Source organism: Magallana gigas, chromosome 8 (genome assembly GCF_963853765.1).
Source record: "Magallana gigas chromosome 8, xbMagGiga1.1, whole genome shotgun sequence".
In the NCBI taxonomy this organism is placed as follows: domain Eukaryota; kingdom Metazoa; phylum Mollusca; class Bivalvia; order Ostreida; family Ostreidae; genus Magallana; species Magallana gigas.
This window is the reverse complement of record NC_088860.1, coordinates 2,608,435-2,623,807: the sequence shown is the minus strand read 5'-3', so window position 1 is coordinate 2,623,807 and position 15,373 is coordinate 2,608,435. Positions and strand designations below refer to the sequence as shown.

General features: G+C 37.6%; 1 protein-coding gene across 3 annotated transcripts in view; it reads right to left on the bottom strand.

Annotated features, from left to right (window-relative positions):
* Positions 1-4,563: 4,563 nt before the first annotated feature.
* The window catches only part of LOC105328717 (fibroblast growth factor receptor-like 1), a 29,332-nt gene continuing 18,522 nt past the window's right edge, over positions 4,564-15,373 (bottom strand). For all 3 annotated transcript variants that reach the window (XM_011429710.4, XM_011429711.4, XM_011429709.4), the window contains exons 4-8: positions 9,118-9,198; positions 8,471-8,749; positions 7,693-7,811; positions 6,669-6,900; positions 4,564-6,536 (exon numbers count right to left, since the gene is read on the bottom strand). In XM_011429710.4, the coding sequence (XP_011428012.1) occupies positions 6,091-6,536; positions 6,669-6,900; positions 7,693-7,811; positions 8,471-8,749; positions 9,118-9,198 (1,157 nt within the window). In that variant the 3' untranslated portion in view covers positions 4,564-6,090. The remainder of the gene's footprint in view (positions 6,537-6,668; positions 6,901-7,692; positions 7,812-8,470; positions 8,750-9,117; positions 9,199-15,373) is intronic.

Below are 15,373 nucleotides of genomic sequence, written 5' to 3'. Positions count from 1 at the left end.
TTTTTTTGGTTTATTACGTACAAAAAATCAAAATACGTGTGCTTCAAAGCAGAGGAATTTACTACATGTATATATTCCATTCAAACAATTATTTTAAAATAATCTTTATACATAATTGTGAGGAAATGTTGAAAAGTAAAGAAACTGTGCTCATCTACCAAATAACTTAAGTATAATTACTCTTTGGAAAAGATATTTCTTATATTTAATTTTTTTAGCGACTTTGGAAAATGCGTACAAGTTGAGCATCAACGCAGACACGCTAACACTAGAGTGGACGAGGTTTATCTTGAAACATATACCTTCTGAGTTCTTTGACTAACTAGAGTTATCGTTCCTCTCCCGTGAGCGATGGGTGAAGCATCACGTTTTAGTAACATTCCTTAATAACATAATTATAAAACCGCTAGCTGCTCGGTGATTTTAGCTACATGTATATATTTCTTCATTTAACATTCTGATCTGCCCTGGAAACATTTCGACATTGATCATTCTTTAAATATAGGAATTCCCACCATGAACGTCATATAGTTTCAAAAACCCGAAATTTACAATCTGAATTTCAAATTTATCAAAAAAAGAAAAAAAAACCCTGATAACTTTATCAAATGAAATGTCTCTTTTAAATTGACAGTCTTTCTTCCTCTTTTTATTTTTCCACTTTATCGAAATTCAAATGAAAGGCGTGTGTCCCAAAATCATTTTAACAATTTTAAGTTTATCGATATAAAAATATTCTCACGTTTTTAAATATGATAAGAAACCATGAATCAGTACCGCGGGAATTGAATTATGTACACCAAAATAAGTTCGGGTTCAAAAAAGTCGCCCAGCAATCTCCCGTTCTTTGGGAACTCAGATTTGACCGAATTAAATCAGCCGTGCTCTCCATTAAACTTCTTGTCCCGAAATTCCATAGATTTGAAAAAAAAAATGCCTTTCTATATAAAAGTCTATACGTATATTAAGTATGTCGAAAATCGTACATGTAGTTTGTATACTTTGGACGACATAAGACACAATACTTGAGATACGCGTCTCAAAGTCAAAGCAGATAGCGCTAACTGGAGTGTACCATGGTATATATAATATAATAATAATAATAATAGTTTATTTCCAATTTTGGGCCCAGAGGGCATACAAGATTACAGATATTAGATAGAAATGCCTAAATAATAGATTCAACATATAAAAATAGTCCATACACATACATGAACTTGTAACAGCCGGGCAAATGTACACCAGTATGTCAAAACATATGAACAGTGTGCATATAATATATAGTCATAAAGGTAATTTATACAAATATAAAGATAGTATCATGATTTGTATAAGTAATTCACCGGTCATTTAGATCTCAAAGTATTCTGTCTTTTTTTGAAAGCATTGATCAGAAATTCACTTAACTTTGTAATTATTATTTTGTCTTCATTCGACATTAACCAGATAAATTTGTCTTTCTTTGTTAAAAGTATAAAGTTTTTGTTGAGTATTGAGACATAATGAAAAAATGAATTTCTTTCTTCTTTATATAATAGACATTCAGTAAGAAAGTGACTTTCATCTTCTACACAATTTTGGTTACATAATAAACATGTCCTTTTGTTTCTTTCTAAAGGAATTCTTTGACCAGTATTATTTTTTGTAAATTCAAATCTACCTCTTTCAACTCGTAAGTCATGTGCACTTATTCTGAATCTACAAAGTATTTTTCTTAAATTATGAGAATGGATAAACATATATGATTCCATTGTAAAATTTTCTATATTTCATTTCAATTTACACAGCGCCAATATGCATGTGTTCATAGCTATTTTGCGCCCTCAAGTAACCCTCGATCTACACCATGCACTAAGTAAACATTACTATAGTAATTAATTCGCACCATCTAAATTTTTTCTTCCAGTTTACTCAAATTCGTGTAAAATACAGGCACCTGACGTTAAAAATATTTCTTTTAATACTAAAATTATCACTGGATAATTTTCTTTTAATCATAAAATTATCCCCTGTAGTATAGTAACATGCGTCATCGATACCCGCGTCTTCCTATTTCGGGTGCTTCAATGAACGTATTCAAGAAGCCCCTACATTTGTGGATGAATTTCACTTCCAAATTATAATACGGAGCTCTACTATCTTTTGTCTATTTCAATACATACATAAATACAGCTTCACTTCAACATGTTTTCATGTATACACCAAGAATGCGTCCCACCATATCAATGATCAATTTATTCTTATTATTTAGTTAAAATTTAAACGTTTCCTTGGCCCCCCACCCCAGAAATGTTATGCTACAAAACACCTACAGTGACGTTTCCTTGTATTGCAACTACCGTGATCGCGTAGTGCAACAAGTGGCGCTATATACAATGCACATTGAAGAGTTTTTATTACAGACAATTTATTTTATTTTCTCTTGGATGCAACGCAGTAAAATTTCTATAGGAGGTAAAATTATATCTTCAAAACACTAGTACTGTTACAGCGAATTACAGAATACCGGTAGAGTTTTCAATAGCTTGTTGGATTGCTCAATAAGGTATTCAATTTGGTCAGCAAGGTATCACATCAGGTTTAAATCTAGGTCCTGTGGTTACCCAAGTGTAGATTGTTATTTTGCACTCAACCAATTCATTTGGCACAAAGAAAACCTCTAGAACACTCTCTCCTATTGTTAGCTATTCTATTCATAGACCTCTAAAAAGAATGTTCACCTGAACAGCACTGGATTCTATAGAGCATCAATTCTGCTTGGAGTAATTTGAATTTTGTTTTTCAAAAAATGCAATTCAAAAGACATTTCTGAAGAAACAAACAAAAGAGAAAAACATAACTTTAAGAATTATGGAGATATTTTTTTCCTGCAAAAAATCATTAGACATTTTGGTTCCCCAATTCCTGGTGCAACATACAGCACTAAGAGTATTTTTGTGCTGTGACTGCTTAATTAGTTCAGACTTTTATAGCAGTAATGTAGGACAACAGGGAGAAACAAAAAAGGCTTAAATGTGCAAATGTTTACTAGATTAACTCACTTTATCGCTGTCATACCTGAGTAATCACATGACCTAGATTTAAACCTGATGTGATACCTTGCTGACCAAATTGAATACCCTATAGAGCAATCCAACAAGCTATTGAAAACTCTACCGGTATTCTGTAATTCGCTGTAATGGCAAATTATTTAAGGCAAATTGAGCTGTATTTCTTAGAACTTTATTTTGCCGAAAAACCTGCCGTATAATAATTCTATATGTGATTTAAACTTTTATTTAAAAAGTATGAGTAGAATATAGAAAAATTAAAAAAGAAAGATATCTCTTCTAAGCAACCCAGATATTGCACAGGACAACAATTCTGTAATTTTACTTCTACATATTTCCCCCAAACAGGCACGTAGCATCGTTTTTAAAAGTGTGGGGGGGGGGGGGCAGACTCATCCAAAAAAATCTTGACACGCAAAAAAACCAAAACAACTTTTAAAAATCCTAAGGGGGGGGGGGGGGTTGTAGTATAGTATATCTATAACTTTAATTTCACACTTCATTTCCTTATTTTCATTCCAATTTTTTATATACTCCCAAAAAAGGGGGGGGGGGGAGGGGGGCAACTCCATGATAATTGAATTTTTTATATGTAATTTTAAGAAATTTTGTTGCTGCGAGGAAAAGTGGGGGGGGGGGGGGTGCGCTGCCCCCCCCCCCCCTTCCGCCCGATGCTACGTGCCTGCCCACAAATACATGACATTCAGAAGTCTTCTGTCATTTTTGTAGTCAATTGCATTTAAAATTTCGACGGGAAAATTGCAGCTCATATTACTGTAAGGTTAACATTTTTAAAGAGAATTTAATCTTTCATTGTATTTTCAAATCTAAACGTTTATAGTATCATTTTTAAGTCATCATCTTTGATAACTGTTGATCCTAAAAAGGAAAGACCAATAGAATAACGCCACGAGGCCCATGGGCCTTAATGGTCACCTGAGTATAACAGCTCGGAAGGATCCATAGAAAGGCATTTGTTAGATTATAGGTGTATAGACTATAATATGCTTTTTTCGATTATTCAAGCGGGTTACGAAGGTAGCGATCACTGCAGGAAAAAATACATAACGCGCTAACGCAGGTTACTAGTATGTATTTTTTCTGCAATATCGCCACCTTCATTCCCCGCATGAATAACCAAAGAAAGCATTTTATTGTTTAAGTAATAATAATATTATCCTGTGTATTATTTAAATGTTTATGATGCAATGGAAGAAAAATGTTTGCAAATTCGCATATTTGACCAGCATTCCGGATACAGAACAATTTTTGAAAATCTTGGGATAGTAGGTATTATAATAGTCCTGAGGCACTGTCGGGAATATTATCAGATCAATATGTGTAGTAAATTTGTATTCTGGGAGTAAAAATGGCATCACTTGATCAATTAGGCGCAAATACCAGTACATTACCATTTTCTCAACAGAAATTGAAATTATAAAGGCTCTATTCTGTATTACCACCCAATACATACCAAGGTAAGTATTTTTCAAAACATAAAAGACAAAATGGATGATTGTTTAAATTGTTTTAATATAACATGGCTGGTACACCTGTGTACAAAGAACTCATCAACTTTTACCCTGTTCGCAAAAAAATCAGAGTTAACTCTCTTTGAATAATGCTAATATAAACAAGTAATAATTACTTGCAAACAAAAAATCCCATTGAAGTAACGTGGGAAAAATTCAAAACAAAGCACTGCTTTGCATTAAAAATGAAATCAGAATTTTTTAACAGATCAGCTAATTTGCTCATAAACTAAAATATTCTTTTTAATTAAACTTAAACAGGACTTGTGTCCAAACATAACTAAGAGCCCCAATAGAGCAGAACCCGTACCCCCCTCCCAGATATTTAAACTCTTCAGAACAATTATATTGAGGCCAAGTTAACCCGATATCAACATAAAATAAAGAATGAACTCATAAATCACAGGTCTCCGTCAAAATTTCCACAGATGACCAACTCCCCCCCAGAACTCAATATCACCAGTATTATAGGACGATATGTATACCAGTAAAGAGAATGTATAGCCATAAAGGTATGTAGCCCAGTAGTATAGAGACACCTTATTGAAACACCTGTAGAACAGGCAGTAACTCAAATTATTTTACCCTCAGCACAATCCCCCGTGCTGTATCAAAAAGTGAACTTAATCATTAATTTATGTACAAAACAAATCTAGAATCTCTAAAAATACAAATCTATGGACAATCTCACGTTCACTGAAATACAGCCAAGATCATAATGAATAAAGATTGCACTCTGGTAGGGAAATTCCTTGTGTATATCCCCATAATAACACACACAATAACAGTGCCAAATCACATCATTTATACACACAATCATCAACCAGTCAAACAAGCTTTATAGTACTCACTCGCACAAATTAATTATACAAAACTATAAAATGTGCTTCTAAAATATCCAGGCATGCCATAAAGTATCCACATATACAAATCGTTCAGATACACAATAAAGTATCCATTCACACAAAATATCCCCATACACTCAATAGTCTTCATGTACACAAAGTATCCTAACACTCTCATTCATAGACTGGCACAAAGTTTGATTGGAAAACTGATTAAAGTGATCGCTTCACTTGTCTCACACGGAACAGAGTGTTTGTGTAGTCCCAGGGCTATGGCCATGTTCTTTGGTTTCTCATATTGTCAGCCTTCCCTATATCACAGAGAACAGTGCCCCAGCACAGAGTTGTTTCTCACACAGAGGTTTGTGTCTGTTCATGTCCATGCATCACTGCCCGACACTACATTATTTACCAATTGTAATACCAAGTATTTCCAACCAAACACACCTGAGTATCAGCACCATGTTGTCAGTGACTCGTAGTTTGTATCACAGTCTCCTTTGTATCAATGAAATGCCTTATAGTACAATCACAGCTGTCTTTCATGACTTAGTAAAGCTCAAAGCCAATCAGAATGACTTATTTGTTTCACATGAAATCAGCCAATCGTGTGACTTTGTTTGGAGGAAGTGAGGTATTGATAAGATCTGTGGAGCCCGCGGTTCACGGCCCGTTATAGGAATACTGTTGCATGTGATGATGAGGATTATGATGGCTCTGAGACACAGAGGAAATGTCTGTATAGAAGTCTATACTCTGACTGTTCTTGGAAAGCTTTTCCCGACTGGACAACATATGATGGGGGCTGGGGATGCCAGCGTACAAGTTCTTGTGCTGTGTCCCATGTATGGGGTTCACATGAATGTTTGTCTTCACTTCGCCGGAGTGCATGCTCCCTAGGTAAGGTTCGGGATCCTGGGTGGGGACCCGGTTAAAGTGGGGACCATTGACTATCGCCCCCTGGTGGTATTGGGTCTTCCGCCGACGTTGGAAGAAAAGGAACGCCATGATTATCACCACAAGTAGAATTCCTCCTGGTACGCCGATCACCAGGGGAAGATTCAAATTGCTGCGCTCGATCGGGTACGAATAATGGTTCTCATGATGCTCTGGAAAGATTGAACAACACGCAATTAAGAATAATTCATTCATAAAAACAAATAAAAGAACAAAAAAATTGGAGCAAATTGCCGAATCTCCAGCAAAAAAAAAATTTACAAGCATGCAAAATTGAGACTTACTGGATTTGACTATGAGATGAGCGCTCCTCCAGCTGAATCCCATTGTGTTCGCGGCCAGACAGATGTACATCCCTCCGTCGGCCTCAGTCACGTGATGGATCACGAACTTATTGAGGTACGTGCCGTCGGATCCGCTCCCGATCTCGCTGGACTTCAGGATGATGAACGGCTGTTTACTGATCACTATGGTGTTATTGGACTTGAACTTGGGGTCATCCACCCGCTTCAGCCACTGTAAGCAAACACAGAACATTTCACTACTGTTTAATCGAGCAAGCATACACCATGCAAAGGACTGGTATTACTACTATATTTCCATGTTAAAACTTATTTAAGATTCGCTGACTGCCTGTAATCATTGCATTACGCGAAAGCTTATTTCTTAATTTCACATTCTACCCAAAGTTAATTCCTCTAGTGTATTTTGAATTTGGAAGGTACACTGACACCAAGAGAATATTCTTTCCTAATGGGTAAATAATTCTGTTTAACTTCAGCGACAATCAAGAATCATTGCTATCTATATGTATTTGTTTTGGAGAGATTTGTGCAGCATAAGCAACAAATAATGTCTGCATTAAAGCCTTGACAGTCAGCATCCAGCATATAAATACTGAACCTGCCGCGCAGCGAGGCTTCCTGTTCGCAATGACCATCTGTTTGTCTGTTATTTACCCCGGGAAGTTGTTATTACAGGGGCTCATTTCAATGGATCATGTTTCTTCATTATTAAAGTTAAAACAAACAGACGTTCCATTCCACAAACAGAAGTAGACACACCAATTTATTGATCAAGTGGCAATGAGATGTATCCCAGCATTCAGTGTATATATTCACAACTGTTCAACATTTCAGAACCCGTCTCCATTCAGCACCACCAATCAGAACCACAGGATTCTCTTCCTACACCCCGCGCTTACATTAAGTGATTTATTCTTTATTAACATCCCATCACTCTCTATATCATATCTCACAATTACACATGAACTCTTTTAATGTTGAACTTTTTGAATTATCTCGTTACCTGTATGTGAGGCTGCATCTCACTGTTGATTTTACACTGGAGGGAAGCCGTCTCTCCAGCATTGACCGTCGTGTTGAGGGGGTGGGGGGCTAGCAGCTCTGGCTTGGACATGATTTTGTCTGCAAAATTTAATTTTGTTTGTAAATACCATATAACTTTGTCTGTTGTATAAAAATACAATATTATGTAAAAATGGTGGTATTCCCTGCATGTAAAATAAAACAAAGAATATTCTTGGGTCTTAAGTGACATTTCTTTGACCATCATGATGGTATCAGAGCATTAATTTGAAACAAGGTAATTTGAAAAAAAAGGCCTTTTTTCTTTGACAACAAAAGAAAAGACTAAATGGTATGTTTCAATGAATTAATTTGAATATAAAATTAATCCATCAAGCAGAAGAGATTTGCCTCGGGGCAGAAATCAGTGAGATATGTCTGTAGGCACGACCATAACAACTCATTCCCTGACAAGCTCCGAGGATGTTCTAACAGACATTCTATTACCCTGCGCCACATATTTAGATTATTAGGATGTTTAGAGGTATTCTTAGATAATGTAGATGAAACTTAAGAACCAATTTTTATATTCAGAGATTTTTTTTAGAATAAGTAAACATCTTGATTCTTACAAGTTCTAAATATATTATAAATCCTTGGCAGAAAGGTGTTTGAGAGATAAATAAAATAAAGATAGCTCAGACTTCTTATTCTTAAACTTTGTACTTCTGCCCAAAGAAAAGATCGCTCATACAAGACGTTAATTTTTGGTTCCTTACCGATGACCTCAATGTGATAGGTAAAGTTGACAGAGCCCAGACGGTTCCACACGACACAGGTGTACAATCCCGAGTCCATCTGCTGTAGGTCGGAGAGTCGGAGGGTCCAAGAGGATCTCCGTCCACTGTCCCGGGAATACAATTCCTGGTGGTCCTTCATCCAGGAAATCTGGGGGCGAGGGTTACCCGTCGCCTTGCACCGGAGACGCAGCGAGCTGTTGACCGGACGGATTATCTTCTGTCGCTTCATCTTCTCTGGACTCGTGAATCTAGGGGGCGCTGGTAGAAAAATAAATGTAACGAACATTATCACAATGATCACCATGGTAAAATGGAAGAAAAATTGTTTGAAAATCTTAGATCACAATATCAATTACAGACTTATATTATAAAAGGAACAAAAATGTTATTTTAATTGACTAAATTTGGCAACTTACAAAGACTACACTACCCTCAATATTCATGAGTAAAACTAATGGAGAAGTGTTGTAAATTGGGGATATCATGGTTAGGACAGGTAGTTATGGATATGTTGTCTTTGAAGACATTTGTGGTAAATTTTTGTCACAGGTGTCAAAACAATGTTATGCTTGTATATCTGTGGTGGATTTTGAGACTACAGACACATGATGGCATCAATCCATTACCTCCTTCTTTAGTCAAGTCCTCTTCGTGCGACTTGGCGTATACTTCTGTACCATCGACTGAAACCACATCTTTTTCTTCATCTGAAAAAAAAAGACATAAAAAGTGAATGATAATCTACAGCAGATAAGCTGTGATGATAGTGTGTACCATTAATATAGGGTAGAGTACCGGCAACTGATAAACGAGAAATCTCTGTGAAAATAAATCTGTCATTAGTTCAATGTAGATACACCAGGAAACATCCATTAAAACTCAATATTTACTACATTTCCACTAAACAGCAGCTACACAAAAAAAAGAGAAATCACATGCCAGGGCACCAGCCCTCCATATGCCTGAATTACCACAAACCTTCCAACAACACAGAGGGCATCCTTTATTTCCTCTTTTCAAAAAAATATATTCCTGTTAAATTTTAATTCAAAAAGTACACCAGCTCCCTGCCTAGAACAGCAGGGGCTGATCCATTTCCCTCCCCAGGGAAGTCGCAACAATGTGCCAGTGTGACTGCCTGGGGCGAGGATAAAAGCCTTCAAAACATTTAAACGTTTTTATCAACCAATTTTTATATGGGATGGTAATTTGTACATGCAAAGCACTAATATCGCATCCACGGGAGACGAGATAGTGCTCGGCTCGTGGCAGCATGCAAGCTTGTCTTTTTTGCCAGCGGCCGGCAATTCCATAAATAAATGGTGGGTCTCCCTTGGAATCAAGCCATTAAGGAGTTGATAATGAAAAGGAGGCTGATTTGTGTGACGGTGTGATTCCGAGGAGCTGGGAAATTAAGTCTGATTGGCAAGTTGGTGCGATTCCCAAAAATGACAGACTCTCTGGCCTCAGCAAAAGAAAGAACATTCAAAATTTTTCGGATCTCGAAAGTTTAAATTGAAATTATTAATACTATAGACAGGGCACAATATCAGGAAAACCCAGCCAGCCAATGACAGGAAAGTCCAGCACGGGCTAGCTAAAATACTCGCAAAAACTGTCACTGACTTTTTAATAAATAAAAAATAATCGATATTAAATGAATGTTAACAGTTTTAGAGCCCTTTAAATGCTATCAATCAAATCACGGAAGGGGGCATACCAAGGTACAATAGAAAAGTTGTTTTAAATTGGGGAGATCAGCCGATTACAACAAAAAGAAGTGTCCAATTTATTCCGAGTCGATGATCTTTGATTGTATGTCACCAGTTCCTGTATGACACATAATAAAACAGGTCGATTAGTCGAACGCTGGAGTACAGCAAACATGAAGGTGGCCAAAAATGTCAAAAAATATCCCAAAATGAATGCAAGGTTAAAACAAATGGCCTCTTTTTCATTCATTTTGCGTTGAATGATGAATCTGCTGGTGTTCATTGATATTCCTAAGTGATGGATGGAATATCCTAATATACATGCTATTATCAAATTTAAGGTAATTAGACCTAGCTCCCTCTTTCAGGATGGTTTGATCTGAGGGTTGGGGACTCAAGATGCAATTCAATAGCCTTGATTTCTAACCGCAAACCCCATAGTGGCAAACACTTCTAGGTAGACTGGTTTTACTTTTCCATTGTTGCCCGCTTTATCAGGTTCAGCAAACAATGGCCTTTCGTGGCTGTTTTTTCTCCCAACTTCCACCCGTCCACCTCTGGTTTGGGTGGGCCTAGGTTTCATCTTATTCCTCCAATTACAGACATAAATAAAACCCTTCACCCCTTTTTTTAAATTGATTTTTATTTCCCTTCTCGTATCAACAGTGTTTTCTCTGATAGAATATAACACATTTTTATCTTTCCCCATTCAAAAAATGATTACACATTAAATATTCTTCTCAATGTCCTATGACAATCTTTGCAGCGGATCAAATTACCTGAACATAAATCATTAAACTCTCCACACAGAAAAATGAAATTCTACACAATTGGTCTTTTAAGCTTATGATCATTAAATGGCTAGGATAACCCTGATCAGGCAGTCGTTAACAGATCTTCATAATATTGTAAACATGGGGGGAACCTGGTAAATATATGACTTTTATCGCCCCTTTCAATCAAAGACAGCCCTTTGCATTTGCATACTGTATGCTCATACAAAAGCCCGACTAAAGAATATGACGAAATATGACCACGCGAGATCAGACTTCAGTGGTTCCGATACACACTCGCTGATAGTCATCGCCTCTCTACCCAAATAAAACGGCCCTCTGAAATCGGAGAGAGAATGATAGACATTAGGATCTTAATACCCTCATGAAATATTCACACCACTCTCATTCCTCTGTGTTAAAAGACGGTTTATTTCCACAATATGATGACATTTTTATTTTCAGTTTCAAGTTTATATGAAAAAAAAGTGGCATGCCTTGAAAAAGATGAATTATAAGAGAGTTGGAGGATATCTACGCACTAATTAATCAAAGTCAGTTAAGCCAAATAGTTGGCATCATGTTACCTCAAAATATTATACATTTCAATCATTTCATAATCCTTTTAAAATTATGCATATTAAATATTGAGCTTGGAAAAATCATGCGCTTGCAGAAGTCACCGAATAATGAAATTCAAGATTTCCTACAAGCCTGATACAATCATAGAGAGCCGACTGACAAAAATTAAAATCAATTAGAAGTTTAAGTTGTAGTCTTTTAGAGGAGTGAATATTGACAGACGGTAGCAACACAATGGCGAGATGAGAAAACATCCAAACTGTCCGGAAACAGATTCTCTGGAACTCGGTAGCGGGGATTTTATCGCAGTGGCTGAATCGTTCCCGCAAGGGATGACACGGTGAGGATAATTACTGCATAATACGTGTCAACTCATCGCACACGGAAGATGTCAGTCTAGCTACAGTCAATATCAAACTACTGAGCGAGATCGTATCAAAACGTTCACAGCCAAATCCGTGTAACGTGTGGAACCAGATACCTGGCCGACGCTGATTACCGGTAATTGAACATAAAATAAAAACGGCCTTTCTGTATCTGTAAGCTCACCCGCTTCTGTGACATACTGAACTGTCTCCACCATTTATATATACACACCAATGTCAAAGGCAGATCCACGGACCACATTGTATGCGAGGGATACATGGACACCATTACTGACATGGATTCTATGTAAGGACTTTATTTGGGGTTTGCGTTTGGTTATATGTTAAAATAATTATGCTCACTTAAAGGGAGATAATCTTGGGAGATATTTAGGACTGATTTGTATCCTCGTTAAAGGATTAACTCCGTCATTAGGAGCAGGCAGGAAAGGAGATGATTGGACGACTGAATTTGTCTAGTTCTTCTGCCCTGGCAAAGATGACACTATAAAGCCGACTTGTAAATCTCCGGGATTATGCAGCCCTAACAATGGAAACAGGGGTCAAGAGGTCATACAAACTGACCCCCATGACTAACTAAATCAAATTGATTCAAGATCTAAGGTTGGAATTTCCGATGAATTCCGCTTCATTCCTATGGCTTTTTCTTTCTTTCAACTATTAATCACGCGATCAGAAGGCCCTGTGAATTAGATACCCCTGATTTGTGTCGGTGTGTCGACACTTCGCAGAAATATCAGCCCCGCAAAGAAACCACAGACTTTCTACATTGTACATATGTCATCAACAACAAGAATCCAATTTTCCGACTGCTTTTTGTATTTATATACATCTCTGATTAATGATGATTGCGATAGAAATCAGATCCAGGAAAAAAGAGAGAGGCTCTTCAGCCATGGTAGTCAGTCTGTGTTGTATATGATTCTGCTGTGTAAGGAGCTAAGGGTACATGCCTGCTCTAACACAGCACTCTACCCCCAAGGTTTAGTACAAACTACACTGATTTTATCAGCTGGTATCACTCAGTAGTGCCAGAGAAATATGAAAAGTCAATATTTTGACAAGACAAGAGAGTGGGGGACAAAGAGACCTGGCCCCTTTTGTAGTGGACAGCTATGCCATGGCCTGAATGGACAAGAATGTTTATTTATAATTATCCTCTCCACTCTGACCGTCCATCAGGTCCGAGGAGGCGATAGGGGACTAGATTAAACAGTCAATCAGGTACGAGTTGATGGGGGCTAGATTTCGGGTGTGTACCCGGTGGTTGTTTATTCAGAGGTTTGACGTGACATGTAGGAAGCCAGAATTATACGCTGTGACAATCCCTGCCAGTCTGATGTCCCCGACCCTCGCGTTCTGTCGTGTAAGGTCTACCGTCACTTGTTAATTCTGTTAATAAAATCAAAACCCTCTCCACATTCACAAATCAATATGACACAGAAGGAGTTTTAATTTTGGGATTAGATTTTTTTCTTCCCATTTGAATTCTATGAATCTAGTTAAAGGCTACTGTCAACAGAGGCCATTGATAGGCCAGCGTTTCTTTTCAGAGAAAACAAGACGAGACATTTACACAATTGGGGAAAAAGAATTCCTGATGCCAAATTCTTCACTGTAGTGGAACGAGCAATTGTACAAGTCCAGTCGATATAAAGTTGGCAGTTAATAATAAAAGAATTAAAGATTATTTGCCGTTTTCTCTGCCTGCCCTGTGATCGCCTTTCATGATTTAGTGTAGTTGCCTGTGATATTAACTCCCAAATGTACACAGGTGGTAATACATACCATAGTATGCATCTCTGAATTCAAAGATCTTGTAACACTCAAATAGAAGATGTCTGCATCCCTAAAATTCTTGATTTATGCGAATTTTCAACAAATATGGGGGTAAAGAATTCTGGACTGCATCACTGTATCTTTAACTTCTGTGCTAGGAATACCTGTTTTAACATTATCTCGTTTTTTAAAGGTACTGCCATGCTTACAAGTGGGTATTCAAGAGTGCAATACTAAAAATAGCTAAATTTGACAGGAAAGACAGCTTGCTTAATCAGTGCTGTGGGTCCTGACATCCATATAAATGATCTTCCGTGAGGTGTGAGGCTACACAGTGCCACAATCCACTCCAGATATCACAAAAACCTCGGCAAAAACAAAGGGTGTCACCCGCCGCAGCCGATAACGGCTAATAAAGTGTGTTTGACTTTCTCAACTCCAGAACCTTCAAACGTCAACTCCACCGTACCAAATGTACAAATGATTGTCCCTCGTCTGATTCCGAAATGTTCATTTTCATTAAATTAGCAACTAGATGCTTGAAAAATACTTAATTTGGTCAAAGGAATCAAAATAGAGTTGTGTCGCTGTCTCTCTGGCCCTTGACATCTGAGGAATTGATCGAGCAAAGTATGGCGATCTCGGAATTTGGTGTCGCGCAAGGAAGATTTTGTTTACACACCAAAAAACCCTAGGATCTTCTGAAATCCGGCCTCATCTGTTACAAAATTTAATATAGAAATCTTGCTCTGACTTATTAAATTTCCTGTAAGAGGAGAAAACCCTAGAAAAAATCCCAGCAGAAAGGGGCACTACAGTGATGACAATAAAGGGGGATCAAGTGAATTTGTTGAGGTGTACAGATCAACATAAATCTAACTACAGTAAAAAATAGATGATAACACAATCAGTACCAAGTTTACGGCTGATCTGTAACCAGAAGGTTTTGACAGAGCTTGGTGTGACCTGTCTCCAGCTGATCACTGTTTACATTGAGTCGGTCAAGGAGAGCTCCGTTATTATATGACAGATTTATGATGTGTCTCTGCTAATGACCCGCCACTTTACAGGCCAATAAACCCACGACCCAATACACACTCAACAGGACTGACCAATTTAACAGGAGACCGCTGAATAGGAATAGAGAACCGGTCATAAATCTCGTCCCCCTTAATCATCCCCTGCTGGTGAGTGGGACGGGAAGGAGCGGGGTTAGCTGAGGATAGACTGAGCTGCTCGCCTCCTGTGTTTGGGTCAAGTCAGGATAACCACTAATGTTAACAGCTCCATTATGATGAGCCAACAGCAGAATGGTGTACATTATCTAGAGTTCCAATGAAAAGCTAAACCCCAAGCTGTAATGGTACAACTGCCCCCTCCCCCAATGACTATCTAATTCAGCATCTCCTGACTAGAGGATTACACTGTACACCATTTTCATACTCCAGTGGGCTGACACAGCTTATAATTCTTAGGTGACCCCGTTTTCTCCCCATCCTAATCTTAAATCAAACTACAATATTTGTTTGATAAACACAAAAAGAATAACACAGTAACACTCCAACTGAAATAACAACTGGAGGGATAATTGCCCCCATCCCTCCCAAAGCTCCTCATGTCAAATAGGCACCCACAGAATTCTGACCCTAA